The sequence below is a fragment of the Canis aureus genome, chromosome 23, assembly GCF_053574225.1.
Source record: "Canis aureus isolate CA01 chromosome 23, VMU_Caureus_v.1.0, whole genome shotgun sequence".
Classification (NCBI taxonomy): Eukaryota; Metazoa; Chordata; class Mammalia; order Carnivora; family Canidae; genus Canis; species Canis aureus.
In genome coordinates, this window is record NC_135633.1 from 18,503,383 (window position 1) to 18,521,502 (window position 18,120).

The 18,120-nt window shown below is 43.7% G+C and overlaps 1 protein-coding gene and 1 pseudogene across 4 annotated transcripts in view; both read left to right on the top strand.

The window, feature by feature from the left end:
* SCUBE2 (signal peptide, CUB domain and EGF like domain containing 2) overlaps positions 1-6,403 on the top strand; it is a 63,578-nt gene extending 57,175 nt beyond the window's left edge. For all 4 annotated transcript variants that reach the window (XM_077866540.1, XM_077866543.1, XM_077866541.1 and 1 more), the window contains 3 exons: positions 286-438; positions 5,327-5,406; positions 6,091-6,403. In XM_077866540.1, coding sequence (XP_077722666.1) covers positions 286-438; positions 5,327-5,406; positions 6,091-6,243 — 386 coding nt within the window. In that variant the 3' untranslated portion in view covers positions 6,244-6,403. The remainder of the gene's footprint in view (positions 1-285; positions 439-5,326; positions 5,407-6,090) is intronic.
* Positions 6,404-6,548: 145 nt separating this feature from the next.
* Positions 6,549-17,549, top strand: LOC144294704 (cytochrome c oxidase subunit NDUFA4 pseudogene; annotated as a pseudogene).
* The last annotated feature ends 571 nt before the right edge of the window (positions 17,550-18,120 follow it).

Here is an 18,120-nt window from a genome sequence, read left to right on the forward strand (position 1 = left end):
TGGCCTCTGAACTTGGAGGCCTCTCCTCAGCTCCTGCAGTGGGCACTGGGGCCTAGGCTGCTGCTGTTTGCCTAGCCCTGGGCCTTTCAATTCTCTGAGGGAATCCAGTCACCAGCTGAGTCTACTCAGTTTCCAGGACTTTGGCCCCCTATGGTGACAAAACTGGGCCTGAGGAGCTCTTGATCATGACTTGTTTTACGGCGCATTTGAAAAAATGAGTGTTATTGTTTGGCTGCTCAGGATGAGTCTTGAAGACCACCTCCCCCCCCGACCTTCCCTTGGCAGCTTCATCTAATTCTGTGACAACATATGAAACCTGCCAGACCTACGAACGCCCCATCGCCTTCACCTCCAGATCAAAGAAGCTGTGGATTCAGTTTAAGTCCAATGAAGGGAACAGTGCCAGAGGCTTCCAGGTCCCTTATGTGACTTATGATGGTAAGCACTGTGAAGCTCAGGCCACACCACACCCAAGGAGCTTCTTTGCTTTCAATCACACCAACTTCTGGGCCAGCTGGTGGATTGCTGACAAGCACACATGCTCAGAAAGGCAGGTGGGATAAGGAGAAAGGACACTGCTGACTCACAAGTGCCAAATTTTAAACAGGCGTCTGGGGACACTAGCTGCAGGGATGAAAACATGTTTCAGAAAATAAATAAAAATGAGCATAGCTTGGTGGGTGAGAACATGGGCCAGCCCTGGCCTCATCTTTTCAGTGACATTGTGTAAGTTATTCACCATCTCTAAGCCTCATTTTCTTTCCTTTTTTTTTTTTTTACATTTAAAAAATTTTTAATTCAATTAATCAAAAAATTTTTAAATTCAATTAATTAACATATACTGTATTATTAGTTTCAGAGGTAGAGTTCAGTGATTCATCAGTTGCATATAACACCCAGTCCTCATTACATCAAGTGCCCTCCTTAATGCCCATCACCCAGTTATCCCATCTGCCCATCTACTACCCCTCCAGCAACCCTCAGTTTGTTTTCTAGAGTTAAGAGTCACTTATAGTTTTTCTCCCTTTCTGGTTTTGTTTTGCTTATTTTTTCCTCCCTTCCCCTACGATCCTCTGTTTTGTTTCTTAAATTCCATATATGAGTGAGATCGTATAATTGTTTTTCTTTAACTGACTTATTTCACTTATTGTACTCAGCACAATAAGTGAAATTAAGTTCCTCTAGTTCTATCCATGTCATTGCAAATGGCAAGATTTCAATTTTTTTGATGCCTGAGTAGTAGTCCATTATATATATATACCATATCTTTTTTATCTATTCATCTGTGGATGGACATCTGGGCTCTTTCCATATTTTGGCTATTGTGGACATTGCTACTATAAACATTGGGGTGCAGGTGCCCCTTCGGATCTCTACGTTTGTATCTGGGTAAATACCTAGTAGTGCAATTGCTGGGTCAAAAGGTAGCTCTATTTTTAATTTTTTCAGGAATTTCCATACTGTTTTCTAGAGTGCCTTCACCATCTAAGCCTCATTTTCTTAATGTGTAAATAAGGATAATCATTAGAGCTAATGTGAGAGTTAAATGGGATAGTCCATAAAGGACTTGGTGCAGTGCCTGGCACATAGTAAATGCTCAGTCAATGCTAGCTAATTATCATTGTGGCTTTTATTATATAGAATCCTGAGGAGGGAGGAGAAAGACTCAATCTCTGGTCTTATCTCTGCTACTAATTTGCTGTGTGGTTTTAGAAAAATCAGATGACTTCTCTGGTTTTATTTTCTTCTTGTTAAGTAAAGGGGTGGTCCATGTGAGTGATGGTCCCTACCCAGTGATGGGACTCTGTTGACAAACATTGACTTGGAATACAAAATGAACTGGACCTTGTCCTGGAAGACCTCATAATCCAGTGGGGGGAGACAAGTCATCTGTTCATTCACGAATTTATTAATTCATCTTATCTGTCTATCCCAACGAATACTTAGTGAGCATCTCCTGTGCCAGGCATTGGGCAAGCTGCTAGAGACCACACGGTTAGTAATGAAACACAACTCCTAGATGCTGTAATGTGGCAGGTACAAAGCTCTGTGTGAAGACAGAAGAACAGGCACCAGTTAATCCTTCATGGTATGGCAAAATCTCAAGAAATTTCGGTCCTCAAAGAACATGAGTTTATATATATATAAAATATATAGAAAGAAAAATATTAGGAAGAAAAAATGATATAGGCCACATGATAGAGTACCTGACATGGGTGGTGATTATAGCCTGATTGGGTGAGTGGGTAGGGTGCCTGGGGCTTAGCAGTGAGAGATGAGAATAGAAGTGTGTGGAGTTTGGTGGTGAAGAGCCTGAGTAACAGACTCAGAAGAGTGTTCCTAATCTCACAGGGAGCCATTGAACCATAGAAGGTTTTTAGGCAGAGAGGGGCCAAAATAGATGTTTTGCAAAGAAAATATTCTATGGATTTTGTAAAAGCATTTCACATAGTTTATTTCCCACATGTTACAAAAGCCAGGATTATCATCTCTGTGCCTGAAACCATGTCAAAGCTCCAAGGCAAGGACTCTTAGGATCAGACTACTAGGTGGACAGCAATGTCTCCCCCCTGGCTCTGCTGAGAGAGACAGAGCACCTCAACTGTCTGAGAGAAGACAACCAACAACTTCCCCTATCTGGAATCAGTGAAGGAACCAAAAAAGACATGGAGACTCCAGAATAAATATCACTTAAGCTCACACATTTTATGCTGGCTGTCCTCACTCTTCCTTTGTAACACAAGAAAACATCTTGATTTTTTTTTTCATTTTCTCAAAGAGTTGTAGCTTGAGCCAGGGAAATTACACATAACTCAAGTTAAGTCCTTGAGAATGTATCTTACACATGTCACAGAAGAAAATAATTGAAAATTGATGCTTTAATGATACAGAAAATTTTCAGGTCTTTACTCAGAGTTTATTCAACCTTTATTTATTATTTTTTTAATTTATTTTTTGAAATATTTAATTTATTTATTGATGAGAGACATAGAGAGAGAGAGAGAGAGAGAGAGAGAGAGGCAGAGACACAGGCAGAGGGAGAAGCAGGCTCCATGCAGGGAGCCTGATGTGGGACGCGATCCCGGGTCTCCAGGATCATGCCCTGGGCTGAAGGCGGTGCTAAACCGCTGAGCCACCAGGGCTGCCTTCAATCTTTTTAAAAAACAAACATATATTTCAGACAAGTATGATACCTGGTTTCTAAGCTTGGAAGAATAGAAATCACATTTAGAACGGGTAGGTACTAGGGTGCCTGGGGGCTCAGTTGGTTAAGCAGCTGACTCTTGATTTTGGCTCAGATCATGATCTCAGGGGCCTGGGATCAAGCTTAGCTCCTTGCTTAGTGGGGAGTCTGCTTGAGGATTCTGTTTCCCTCTCCCTCTGCTCCTCCCTACACCCCACTTATGCTTGCTCGCTCTCTCAAACAAATCTTTTTTAAAAAGAAAGGGTGCAGGTGAAGCTGCTACAGACTGGCTCACTTACCACTGGACGATGGGGAGAGTTGTAGTCGTGCCTAACATATACTGAGTACGCGTACTGAGTACCAGGCATGTGCTAAGTGCCTTTACACGGCACATTCCTCACAATTGCCCATGAAGTACACACAATAATTTGCTGATTCTACAGACAAGGCCACTCAGGCTTAGAGATTAACTTAGACACCTGACCTGAGGTCACAGGAGGACAACATTGCAGAGGTCTCCACGACTCCAGGGCCTGAGTTCTTACCTACAACACTTTTCTCATGACAGTTGTAGCAAGTGACAAAACAGAACAGTTCTTAATAGTGGAGGGAATAGTTTTCAAAGACAGCAGTCTGAAAGCATTTGGTGTAGCAGCAAACAGCTCTTTAGTTCTCTCTTACACCAGAACACAGCACAACAACTGGTGTTCTTAGTGGTGAACACCCATCATCCAAAGGAGCTAGTGTTCTAAGGAAGACACTCTGCAGCAGAGAAATTCAAGATAAACAATAAGTACCCTTACTCAGATTTTATATTCCTTAAACTAAAAGAATAAGAAGGAAGATACCACATGAATAGAGTACCAGTGAGGTTGTATGTACACGTTTTAAATTAGTAATTATAAGAACTATACGACATTAATAAATAGCTAATGAATTTCCCTGTACCATCACTTGACTGAGTAGAAACTTTTTTGAGGACTCTTCCCACACAATTCTAGTGATGTTCTTATGATTTGTTTGGTTTTGTTGCACATGATATGCATATAAAGAGGCATTCTTTTCAGCCTGGAATTTGGAAAAGACTGTGTTTTGCATATGCTTGGTTTGAATTATGACTGTAGGAAATAGACTAGACTCTGAAAGGTGGGGATTTAGATTTGGAGACAGCTTACATGATGTGCACTGCATTTAATGTGTACATCAGGACCAAACATTATTAATAAGAAAATGAACATAGCTTTCTTCCCTCTCCAACCAGCCAAATTCTCCCCACCCCACCCCCATCCAAAAGAAAGAAGAGTCTTGCCTGGTGGGTAAGAAGCTTGATTGTTTTACACAATACATGGGCAGAGAGAAGAAAGGGAGGAGGACAGAAGGGAGTAAAATAGAGGAGAAAAAAGCCACAGGCCTGGATGAGCTCACAGGGAGTGAGTATAGATAGAAGAAATGAGAACCAAGCACTGAGCCCTGGGTCCCTCCTACAGTAAGAGGTCAGGGAGAGGAGGAAGAAAAGCAAAGGAGTCTCAGACGAAGCAACCAGTGAGATAGGAGGAAAACCAAAGAGTGTCATATCCTGGAAGCTGAGTGAGGAAGTGGATCAAGAAGGAGGAATGACCAGAGACAGGGAGTGTTGACAATTCTTTTGAGTAGTTTCTCAATAAAGGGGGCAGAAATGTAGGATGGCAGCTGGAGGGAGAAATGAGGTCAAGGGAGGGACTCTTTTTGGATTGGAGACATAATAGCATGTTTACATGCTGATGGGAAGGCCCAAGAGGGCAAGAAAGTGTCATTATGTCACAAAGAGAGGGCAGAATTACTGGAACGATGCCCTTGCCTTGGTGAGAGAAGATGGAGCCAGTGGACTAAGTAGAGGAAGGGCCTTGACCAAATGCACAGAGGGTTCATCTGAGGAAATATGAAACAGAAGAGATGGGTGCAGAGGCTGGTAGGTGAGAGGATGTGGTGGTGGGAGTCTGTGGAAGTTCTCTTCTGATAGCCTCCTCGGTATCACAGTGGTCATTGTTCTGAGAACAGCTGCAGAAGGGGCATTTCTCAGAACCTTATTTCAAAATGAAAGAAAGAGTAAGTTTGGAAATAACGAAACCCTCTGAATGTCTATTATGTCCTTTATTCCAACAGAGGATTACCAGGAACTCATTGAAGACATAGTTCGAGATGGCAGGCTCTATGCATCTGAGAACCATCAGGAAATACTAAAGGTGAGCACACAGCCAAGGTAATGGTCACCCATCACCCAAGGAGCTCCTGGCACCACTAGAGGAAGGTTTTCCTCTTGCTCCATGTGGCCATCTGTCAGACACCAGGCCTGCTCTGGGCTGAGGTTTATATCTTTACCATACTTTATTAAAGAAAAAAATTCAGGTGGCTGTCTTCAGTATTGTCAAGTGAAGTTGTATTCTTTTTACATTTGGAAATGTGTGGAAGAACAGTAGGAAACTTGGATCATAAATCCACGCCAGTGGCAAATTATGTTTCCATATTGATTCTCCAAATAGTTGAAGATCTTTTGGCTCCTTGTTTATCCTTCGAGCCTAAAGTTCACCAAATTTTAGATACTTTTAAGTAATCATCAGGCACTGGCCATTTCACCAACCCTATAAATACTCCCCAGGTTCCAGTGTTGCATCTCATCTGGTTTAGAAAAATAAAACTGTTGTTTATATGTCAGCTTTTCCTTTATGAAAGTAATACATGTTTTTTGTAGATAATCAGGGAAAATAAAAACTGGAGAAAAGATAAAAATCAGAGGAAACAATTTTCACAAAGTGGTTTTCGGCTAATCCACCTACACAGTTCAAGGCTGGATCCATTATAGTTCCATTGGCCAAATGTTGGAATGTTGAAGTATTTTGGCCCAGTACCACAACTTCTATTCTTTTTAGGATAAGAAGCTGATCAAGGCCCTGTTTGACGTCCTGGCCCACCCCCAGAACTATTTCAAGTACACAGCCCAGGAATCCCGGGAGATGTTTCCAAGGTCCTTCATCCGATTGCTCCGTTCCAAAGTGTCCAGGTTCTTGAGGCCTTACAAATGAGCCCACCCCCATGCCACTCAGTGCCACGTTCCACCCCAGTGCTGCAGGGACGCAGCCGTCTGCCTCTGCGGCCAACATGGTTGGATATTGCTGTCTCTGGGAGCAGTGACCCACTAGAGTTCAACTTTTATAGATAATACAGATATTTTGGTAAATTGAACTTGGTTTTTCTTTCCTAGCATTGTAGACGTGGACTGAGAATGGCGGTGAGTTCCACTGCATCTCACTGCTGGGGGCAGATGTCTTGGATGCGTCAAGGGCTGGCTGAGCTGGACTTTAGTCAGCTCAGGTGAGACTCACCTGTCCTTCCTGGTTCTCACTCCTCCTCACGGTGGAATGGAGGCCACAGAAGGGGCTGTCTTGTCTGAAATTTCAGTTTCCTCCTGCCCAGCTCCCAGCCCCAAAGGAGCCCTCTGTACCCAGGCTGTGACCGGGCAGAGCTGGAAAGGAGGGAGGGAGGAGGGTGCGGAGGGCGAGCCCCCGGAAACCTGGGAGGATTCCATTGCCCCATAGCCTCCTCCAGCCTATGTGACCTAAGTCTGATTCCAGGAGCTTGGGTTCTAAGCAGCGATCATTAAAAAAAAAAAAAAAAAAGTACTTAAAGAGGAAAGAATTAGAAATAAAAAAGATAAAAACTAAGTACATAATAATGTAGCTTTAGGGATGGCCTTCCTCGCTGCCAGCTTCGGCTCTGCAGCAAATGCACCCCGCTGCCTTGAGCCCCTGCGGCTGTGCTTCTGACACTCTGCTGGGTGCTGCCCTGGAGCCTGGAGAGATCAGGGTGGATGCCATCTCCTTGGTGGATGAGAATCATCACCCTCATGACAAGGACTGACTCATAAGCCCTCAGTCAGTACTGCCAAGGGTCCTGCTTCCCTGTGGGCTTGCCTCCATAGGTGTAGGAGGGCGAGGGGCACCCGGTGCAGGCCAGACTGGCACGTCTGCCTTCCTCGTCCACTCTCCAGGGTCAGACGCTGACTCGGTTCTGAGGACGTGAGCAGCACCACTCAAGGCCAGGTGGGCTCCTTCTCTTCGTCATCACGCTGCCCGCCAGAAGCAGCTATGCAGATCCTGGTCTCCTGGTCTCTGGGTGCTCAGAATCAGCTTTTGATTGGCACAGTGGGGCTTCACAATCACTTTCTCCCATAGAACTTGGAATTTTCAGTATCATTTCATTTTAAAAAATTTTGATCCCCAGGCAAAAATCTCATTACAGTGAATAAAAAAGACTCCTATGAAACAAGCTGCCACTTCCCTGAATGGGCTGACTGCACACACCTCTAGTATTTTATTACTTTAGGGACACCCTGACTCTGGACACACAACTCTCTATATCAAAGTACTAAAAAGGTGGCTAACAAGTATTTTTAAAGAAAACAAAGGCTATTTTGTTATTGAACTCACTTTTCACCTCAGTTTCTTTTTAACCTATCCATAACATTAATTTAAAAAGAAAAAAAAAAAACCCTAATCAAACTTTTCTTCTTTATTTAGATAGGTCCTGAATACCCATCTCCAAATTTCTTTTTTTTTTTTTTAAAGATATTTATTTATTCAGGAGAGACACACAGAAAGAGAGGTAGAGACATAGGCAGAGAGAGAAGCAGGCTCCCCACAGGGAGCCTGATGCAGGACTCAATCCCAGGACCCCGGGATGACAACCTGAGCCCAAGGCATATGCGCAACCACTGAGCCACCCAGGTGCCCCCTTCATCTCCAAATTTTTCAAAAATTTAAACATCTTCATTAAAAAAATAATAATAATCAAAATAAGCACTTAGAATTTGTCATATCAGAATTTTGCCTACATTTCTGAGTCTAATCATAAAATGAAAGTTCAAATGCAATACAACCTGAGTCAGTGACCTGCCCGATGCGAACATGAGGTAAGTGAACTGTGCCATCCTGTCCAAGCACATTGCTAACTTTGTGCTCATGACCGTGTAGTTCTGTATGGCTGGTGTTACAGGAAAGCTAGGGATGGAGATATACTGGGGGGTGGAACCAGGCCGCATAAACATGGTTTCTGTGAGGCACCCTCCAGGAGCAGGCCCACACCAGCGCTGAGCTCCCAGGATAAGCATAAGCAGCCAAGGCCCCCCAACCTTCCTCTCTATCCCTGCTAACGACCCCAAGAGATGCTGTGGAAGACTGCCTGCCTGCAGCTAGTGTTACTACCTACTAAATCAATAAATATTTATCGAACCTCTGCTCTGTGCCAGGCACTGTTCTAGGCCTTAGGGATGCACAGTGACAAGACACGGAGTCCCTACTCTCATGGTACTTATGTTTTAGAGGGAGGAGACAGCCGAGGAATCAATAAGTCACCACAAAAAGCATCAGCTAGCCTTAAGTGTTACGTAGTAGGTTAATGTGACATATGACTGCGTCACCACTTTAGAATGATCGATTGTGGATAGCCTCTCTGGGGAAATGACATTTCAAACTAAAAATGGCCAGAAGGAACCGGCCTTGGAACAGTCAAGGGGAAGAGCACTCCAGATAGAGGGAAGCCAAGTGCAAAGGCTGGCAGGCCAGAGCCAGTGTGTGTGTGTGTGTGTGTGTGTGTGTGTGTGGTCACCGTCCAGTGAGAAGGGAGTGGGACAAGATGAGGCCAAGGGACTGGATAGGGGCCAGAGCACGTCAAGCTCTGGAAACCAGAATGAGAGTTTCAAGTTTCATTCTAAATATGTTGTAAAGCTTTCAGAAGGTTTAGGCAGAGGAGTGGGATGATCTGATATATGTTTTTAAAAAATAGTTCTGGTTACTGTATGAATAGATTCTGGAAAAAGGCATGGAAGCAGAGAGCCTTTGGCCAACGATTGTAACCAACCAAACAGCCATCCAGGTGGGAGATGAGGTTTTCTGAGGTAAGGTTGTAGAAGGGAAGAAAGTTTCTGGATCTGTTTTGGGGCAGTCAAAAATTTGCATGAGGATTGGATGGAAGGGAAGGGAGGAGCAGCAACCAAGGAGGCCTAGTTGCCTGAGCAACTGGTGGCTGGAGGAGACCACAGGAAGAGAGGGCTTGGGACATGTGACAGTTGTAAAACAGGTCCACAAACTCTTTAATACTGCTTCCATGTAAAGTTGATGGTCTTTTCCCCCCTCCCCTTAAATGTGGGCTCTGTGACTGCTTGCCTAACACAGTGTGGAAGAAATAACGTTTTACCAGTTTCTGGGCCCAGGACTCTAGACACTGGCATTTTGCACCTCTTTTGCCCACGCCAGGAACTCAATCACTGCTGAGAAAGCCAGCGCAGCCTGTGGAGCAGCCATGCCGGGAGCAACCAAGGCCCCCAACCCGTACCCCAGCTATGCTTTCCAGGTGACAGCGAGTAAAACTTGCTAGCTATGTGAGTGAGCCATTGTGGGAGTGGAACCCCTGGCCCCATAGTGAGCTCCTCAGCTGGTATACCTCACAGAGCCATCCCTGTTGAGCCACACCAAAATTGTAGACTCGAGAGCAACATTGATGATTGTTGTTGATTTAGGCCACTAGGTTTTGGGGTGATTTCTTTTTCTTCTTTTTAAAGATTTTATTTTTATTTATTCATGAGAGACACACAGAGAGAGGCAGAAACATAGGCAGAGGAAGAAGCAGGCTTCCTGTGGGGAGCCCGATGAGGGACTTGATCCCAAGACCCTGGGATCATGACCTGAGCCCAAGGCAGACACTCAACCACTGAGTCACCCAGGAATCCCTGGGGTGATTTCTTATGCAATAATAAGATACTGGAAAAGGATTGATGACCAAGAGCTTAGTTTCGGCCATTTCTAGTCTGAGGTCCCTGTTCAGGATTCCAAACTGAGAGTTCAGAGAGGCAATTGATCTTATGAAGTCCCAAAAGAGGTCAGCACCAGAATATGAATTTTAGTGTCACAGGATAAAGACCTGAGGCATGAGGTTGAGGTCACCTGGGCCAAGTGTGTACATCAAGAGGATCAGGGATGGGATCTCTGAATTCTGGGATTCCCCGTGTGGGATCAGGGCAGGACTGGAGGAGCTGATTGTTCGGTAAACAGGAAGAGGTCAGAGCTGAGTTTTCCCTGCCCTCCAAGAGAGCACATTCTGTGAGAGGACTCTGAGGGGAATTGGAATCTGTACAGGTCCTTCCTTCCAGCTGTGGATATTGTTCTTGAGCATTTACTCAAGTGCTGCATTTATGGATTTAGCAACATTTCCCTTGAGTTTCCAATGCTAATAAAAGAGTGTTTGCCTTTTCACACTACCAGATGATTATCTTCACTGTGGAAAATTGCTTCCTCTGAATCATTCTCTGAGCTGTTAAGTGTGTTGTCTGTAGGCATTCACTGGATTTAGGTTTGCAGGTGATTTTAAAATTGTCATGTGGTAATTTGGGAAAGATTGTTGCTGCACAGCACAAAGCTAGGACTTGCTTGCCCTCAGGCAGAAACCTTTATGGGGAGAGCACTAGGGCTGTTGCTGGCTGCAGGCTACTACCACTGGTGGGCCAGTGTGCCGGGAAACCCAGGCACCCACACCAAGCTCAGGCTTGATCCTTCTCCTCAGTCCAGAAGGGATGCCTCTCTAGGGCTGTCAGCATCTCTGCTTCCTTTCACGCAGCAGGATGGGTCCTGAGAGCCTTACCCAAGTCTACATCACTCTTAGCCAGTATTTGGGAGGCAAATGGATTAGATGAAGACTAAAGTAGTTTCTCACCAAGCTCAGGGAGGCTTGTTATCTACAGCCTTCTTGCTAGGCAAGCTATCCGCCCATATTCAGGTCCTAAATGTAGCCATGAGGGGCCCATGCATAGGAAATTTGAAGCTTGGTGAGGCTTCCTTTCTGTAGCATCATTTACTCCAGGGGACTGTGAACCCAGTTTGAGTGTCCTGAGTATTTGTCGTTCCCAGCTTCCTTCTTCCCTCAGGCAGTCCTGATCAGCCTGCAGAAGACCACCCTTAGGGGTCTGATGGCCCAGCAAGACTGCTCCTGACAAGGAGGGATCACTTCCCAGAGAGCACAGTAGGATCAAGATAGATTTAAAAAATGAAACCACTCTAATTCTCAGGCAGGTTGCTTTAGCTGAATAAAAGGGACACAAATTCACTGACTACAAACAATGACAATAACTTAGCATTATTTGGTTTTCAGAGTATCTCATTAGGGGAATGCAACCACAGACCTTGGTTACTAATAGTTTGTTGTCATGTGTTCGCTCACTTATTCATTTATCCAATATTTTTCTTGAGGGCTTACTAAGCGCTAGGTACTGTAAGAGCAGGTTGTACCGTAGGGAGCAAAATAAAGTCTTTGCTCTTGTGGAGTTTAGATTCTTATGGTGGGAGACAGAAAATAAACAAATAAACATAAATTGTAAAGTCATGTGTGATAAATGTTTAAAGAAAGTAAAGGGCAAAATGATAGAGGATGAGTCTGTAGTGAGAGGGAGTTGCTATTTTAGGTAGGCTGAGCTCATTGTTGCAGTCATGAATCCAGGCCTCTCCTGGGGCACTGGCTTCTTAAACATACCCTGGCAGCACTGGCCCTTGGCAAGCTCCACTACCCACCCAGCAAGCACTTGACATTTCATCTGGGGCTAGGCTGACCAGAGCTCCAAGTTATGAACAACCTATTTTGCAATTCCTGAAACAGGTGCCACCTACTGGTTATAAATGGAATAGATGTGCATCTCTGTCATCCCCCTGCTTTGGAGCTTAAATGGCTACAATTCAAGGGGAAATGTTACCTGTGAGATTTGTGGACTGGGGTTGTGGTTTGACAACTGACTGCACGTTGTTTAATACCGCCCTCCGAATAGATCTGTTTAGATCTTTTCATTCTTTCTGCCTGGCCTAATGACTAATGACCAGGTGGGAAGCCATCGATTTGGGTCTTTTCAAACTATCAACAGTGCTCTGAATCACGTCCCAACACACCCACATACCCACCCACACCCTGTGCATTCATCCATTCATTGCAATGGTCTAGGCACCATGCAGAGTTGGATATATATTGCTGAGACAAGAGGGAAAAGTTGAAAGAATGAGGGGGGGAGACTTTCCAAACTGTAATCTTGTGGCATGTTTCAGCACATGAAGTTAGTTTCATGAGCTACCACATTCCCTTTACTTGGACCATTCTCTCATCCAATAGTTTATCCTATGACTGAAGAATAACTCTGAGGCACAGTCTAGAGTTTTCTGTCTTTTCCCTACACAGTGCAAAAAGCAGAAATACAAACCTACCTTAAATCTGAGCTTTGGTGCTGGCTTTGCTTTATTATACACACCTTGTGGTTGAAGAAAAATTAGTAGCTGCTGAGCAGGAAATGGAACTGATGCCCCAGGCAGAAAGAGCCCAGCAATGTGTGACTGGCATGACCATAGCCAGAAGGACAGTGTGGAAGTTAAAGAGTGTGAGCTTGTGGTAAACCCTGGCCAGGCCTGCTGTGTTCAGCCCTCTGCAGCCTTGGGGCCAGCTTACTGTGTGACCACAAACTGGTTATTGTCACACACTGCCAGCATATGTGCATGGTACCTGTCCATCATATAAAACTGTGAATGATACAGCAAGATGGTAATGGTGGCAAAGCAAGAACACGTGCCCAGAACCCTGAGGTTAGATCTGGGTGACCTGGCTTGGGGAAAGGCGGCCTTTGGCAACCATATAGGTACCAATGCTGGAGTTTGAGGTGATGTGGGTGCAAATATCAAAGGCTTGGTAAACCCTCACTCAGGGCTTCCAATAAGAAACTGAGGCAACTCAAGCAGCATCAGTTATCTAATATCCACCTCCAAGAATTCCTAATCTATTTTTCTAAGAATGCATTCTCTCTGTTGATCTTAGTGAAAGATTTCTCTACAAGTATGTTTCCTAATGCTCATTTTCTCCAAGACTCCCAATATGTCCTCTGTGGTACCTGGATCTGTATCCGAGCTCTGGCACCTCATAATTGTATGACTTTGCACAAGTCACTTTACCTCTCTGTGCCTCAGTTTCCTCATGTGATACATAAACTGACTGGATAGGGTTGTTGTGAAGGAGGATTAAATGAGTTCCTCATGGGACATTACCTAGTTCTGGGCCTTGCAGACACTTGGTTTTTCCTTCTCCTGCACAAGAGGCCTCTGCTTAACCAGATCATCGGTCAGGCCAAGAAGCATCCAAGCTTGATCTCATTCTTCGTATTTATTGGGGCAGGAGGTACTAGAGCAGTGCTGTATGTCTTGCGCTTGGCATTGTTCAATCTAGATGTCAGTTGAGATAAGAATAACCAAGAACCCTGGAACAATCTGGGTTCCAATGATCAATACAAGTTTTACTCAGTGAATGTAGATTACAGCAAACTGAAGAAAGAAGGTCCAGACTTCTAAACGAAATGTTTCACTATAAAGCTGCTTAGAGGGATCCCTGGATGGCTCAGCGGTTTAGTGCTTGCCTTCTGCCCAGGGCGTGATCCTGGAGTCCTGGGATTGAATCCCACATCGGGCTTCCTGCATGGAGCCTGCTTCTCCCTTTGCTTCTCTCTCTCTCTCTCTCTCTGTCTCTCATGAATAAATAAATAAAAATCTTAAAAAAAAAAAAAAGCTGCTCAGAATGAAGGTCTTCAGAAGCCATCTGCACAATTTTCCCACTTATCCAGGAAATATTTCCCCTCTAAATGCATGAAATCATGTTGGTGTATTGTGTTGGGTTTACACTGAATAATAAATATCTGAAACTTGAAAAAAAGAGTTCCTTGTGGAAAACTCTTGAAACACTCCAGGGAATATAGTAAGGGCTCAAGAAATGTTAACTATTATCATCATCATTATTCTCTTCCTCTGCTTCAGACTTGAGAAGTTAAATCCAAGATACATTTTTTTTGACATCTCCTGGGTTTATTTTAATATTCAGAAGTAAAGGCAAGAAACACCAACAGATGGGCAGCTCGCGTGGCTCAGCGGTTTAGCGCTGCCTTCAGCCCAGGGCCTGATCCTGGAGACCCGGGATCAAGTCCTGCGTTGGGCTCCCTGCATGGAGCCTGCTTCTCCCTCTGCCTGTGTCTCTGCCTCTCTCTCTCTCTGTCTCTCACTAGTAAATAAATAAAATCTTTAAAAAAAAAAAAAAGAAACATCAACAGAAAAGAGGATGGGATATGGCAGTCAGAGCTCAGGGCACCTCCCAGAGTCAAGAGACTTAGCTCAGTGGGTGGACAGGAGGAGCTGGGGCCCTAGAGCTCTGGCCATGTCAGTGCCAGGAGAAAGAGGACTTAGGTCAACTCCACAAGCAAATCTCTGGCCACATGCCACACCCACTTCAGATACCAAGATGAGTGGGGATGTCTGCTATTGGTTACCTTGCTGAGGTTGTCCTGGGCCCTGCAGCCACCCCAAGGATCAGCCTAAATCTTTTATATATATATATATATATATATATATATACATATTCATGAGATATATATATATATATATATATATATATTCATGAGAGACAGACTGAGAGAGAGGCAGAGACACAGGCAGAGGGAGAAGCAGGCCCCTCGCAGGGAGCCCAATGTAGGATTCGATCCCAGATCCTGGGATCATGACCTGAGCTGAAGGCAGGCGCCCAACTGCTGAGCCACCCAGGAGTCCCCCAAGATATATTTTTAAATGGGTTCACACTCTGCTAGTATCTCCCATTTCACTGACACAGAAAGTCCTTTAGTCACAAGCTTTCTGGTGGGATGTGTTCTAGGAAGAGAAGATTTAGAGCTTGAGGCAGGAAAGAAAGGCCAGAATGCCTGATTTGGGTTCTCATACAAGACCTCTGAAAATCTTTATCTTCCTGAGCAGGGAAAGTGAAGTGCACTTTTCCAATCTCCTAAGACTGTTTTTTTCTCAGGTCAGGAATAGCGCGGCACACACACACGCACACACAGATGCCTGTCAATGCTTCATCTTTTGTATTTCCAACCTTCAGCCCCTGATGTGTGGGGACATCAGCACATCTTGCTGACCCCAGAATAACACATTTTCCTGAAATGTTTATCTCAAGTTTGATGTTTCCAACATGGTGAAGTTGTCCAACATGGTGAAGTTGTCCAACTTCTGACTCAGAGAGGCAGTACTCAGGGTTGTAGGCAAATCAAGCCTACCAAGAGCCTCACTTGGCCAGGATGTGAACTTTCCCAAAAGGAAACAATGAGGAATCTGTGTGAGCTCTCGTAGTCAGTGGGACAAAGTCCCTGATGAGACCTAAGGTCACAGGCCTGGCCAAGCTGGATCTGACCACCATGTAGCATGTGGCTGGGAAAGCACCAAACTCAAACGTGCTGATAGAATGTAGATAGTCTAGAAAAGAGAGAATTTCATCTTTTCAAAAATCATGAGTGGGGAAGAAAAAAAAATCTAGTAATTATACAGAGGAGGAATCAGGCAATACTTTCATTAGATTATCAGAATTATCATCTTCAGTAAAGGACATAAGGACATCATATGACTCCACATACCCTGAAAAACAACATCATCTATACAGTACTCAGGCCAAGAATGCAAAGTTTCAATCTCAATATAAGGAAACTTCAGATACAAAGTGAGGAATATTTTCCTCTCTTTTAAAAGGGGGAGGAGTAGGGATCCCTGGGTGGCTCAGTGAATGAGCGCCTGCCTTTGGCCCAGGATGGAGTCCCACATCAGGTTCCCTGCATGGAGCCTGCTTCTCCCTCTGCCTATGTCTCTGCCTCTCTCTCTCTCTCTCTCTCTGTGTGTGTGTGTCTCTCATGAATAAATAAATAAAATCTTAAAAAAATAAATAAATAAATAAATAAATAAATAAATAAATAAATAAATAAATAAATGGAGAGGAGTAGAAAAATAACTGGCACACCAATGAAATTAAAAACTTTTGTATTTCAAAGAACACCATCAAGAAAGTGAAAAGGCAACCCATAATAGAATGGGGAAAAATTTTTGTGGATCATAAATCTTATAAGGGACTTGCAGCTAAAATATTTAAAAAACTCTTACAGCTCAATAATAAAAAGACAACTTGTCTTTGTTCTGAAGGATCAGGACAGATATTTTTCAAAGAAGATAAACAAATGGCCAATAAACACATGAAAAGATGCTTACCACCATCAGCCATCAGGGAAATGCAAATAAAAACCACAATGAGATATCATTTCACACCCACTAAGAGAGCTATAATTGAAGAGTCAGATAATAGCCAGTGCTGGTGAGGATGTGGGGATACTGGAACCCTTCCACTGCTGGTAGAGATGTAAAATGGTGCAGCCACTTTGGAAAAGTCTGTTCTTCCCTCCATAGAGTTACCATAAGACCCAGCAATTCCACATATGTCCTCACAGAAACTTGTACGCAAAAGCTCATTTCAACAGTAATCCTGATAGCCAAAAGTTAGAACCACTCAAAAGCCTATCAGCTGATGAATGAATAAACAAAATATGATAATATTGGAAATAATTCCAAATAATGGAATGTGATTTGGCCATGAAAAGAAATGAAGCTCTATAACACATATGAACCTTGAAAACATTACGTTAAATGAAAGAGGCCAGTTGTAAAAGACCATATATTGTATGATCCTGGTTATCTGAAGTGCCCAGAACAGGCCAGTCCATAGAGACAAAACCTATAGATTACAGGCTGCCCGGGATTGGAGAGTTTGGGAGGAAATGGGTAAGGACTACAGTGTTCCTTGAGTACACAGCGTCTTTTGGAAAGTGTTCTAAAATTTAATGTAGGGATATTTTCATAGTTCTGTGAATATATTAAAAATCACTGAATTGTGCACTTTTAAGTGGGTGACTTGTATAGCATATGAATTATATCTCAATAAAACAGTTTTTTCTAAGATATGGAAGACTTGAAAAATGTCAATGTCATAAAAGACAAAGCTAGGGAAATGTTCCAGATGAAAGGAGGCTAGAGAAATGCAACAAATAAAATCTCTGACCCTACGCTGGGTCCTGTTTGAGGGAATATGTCACAAAGGACACTATTGGGTCAACTGACAAAACTGAAATGTAAACAGTAGTTTAGATAAAAGTTTTCTGTGTAAATTTATGATGTTTGTACAGTGGTTATGTAAGAGAAAGATCCCTATTCTTAGAAAATACACAATCAAGTACTAGTGGTAAACGATCATAATATAGGTAACTCACCCTCAGATGGTTCAGAAAAAAAAAATGTGTGTGTATGTGTTTGTGTTGAGGAAAAGCAAATGATACAGCAGATGGAGTAAAGTGTTAATAATCTGGTTTAAGGATATATAGCTATTCTTTGGATTGTTTTTGTCTTTGTAACTTTTTGTAAATTTGAAATTGTCTCCAAATAAAAAGTTTGCAAATAATCACAAATGACTTTTCTCTCTGGGCAGCACAGGGCTGTGTGAAAATAGGTCAGAGAGAATGTTGTGTAAGTGTGTGTGTGTGGTATGTAGATGTCTACACACCCAAGTTCCCACATGTTCCACAGGGTGCTTTGCCCCTCGGCTGCTATTCGCCCCATTTGGCCTAGGGCTTGCCCATCACGGGCCACTGACCTCTCACTGTCACACCCAAGCAGCATACCTAGTTACCTTGGGGAAAGGCAGTGGAGCCTTCCATGTGCCTGAGGCAGACAGAGGTAACTAATGTGAGCTGTCCTGCAGGCTTTCTCGTCTTTGTCTGGGAGCAGGAAGGTCAGGCCGAGACTGAATTCTGAGAGGCTTGCCATCTCCAGAGGTCTGTTTCAAGATTGAGGAGCTCTCCAGTGGCCTCTGGAGGGCTGGTCTTTCTCCAAGTTCACTACTATTTTAGAGAAGAGAATGAGAGGGGAAGATGATTCATATTTTATTAAGGGCTCACTTTGTGCCAGGCCCTGCTTTACATGTTATTTTATTTAAACCACACAGAGCCCTGCCAGATGGGTAAACTGAGGCTCCAAGAG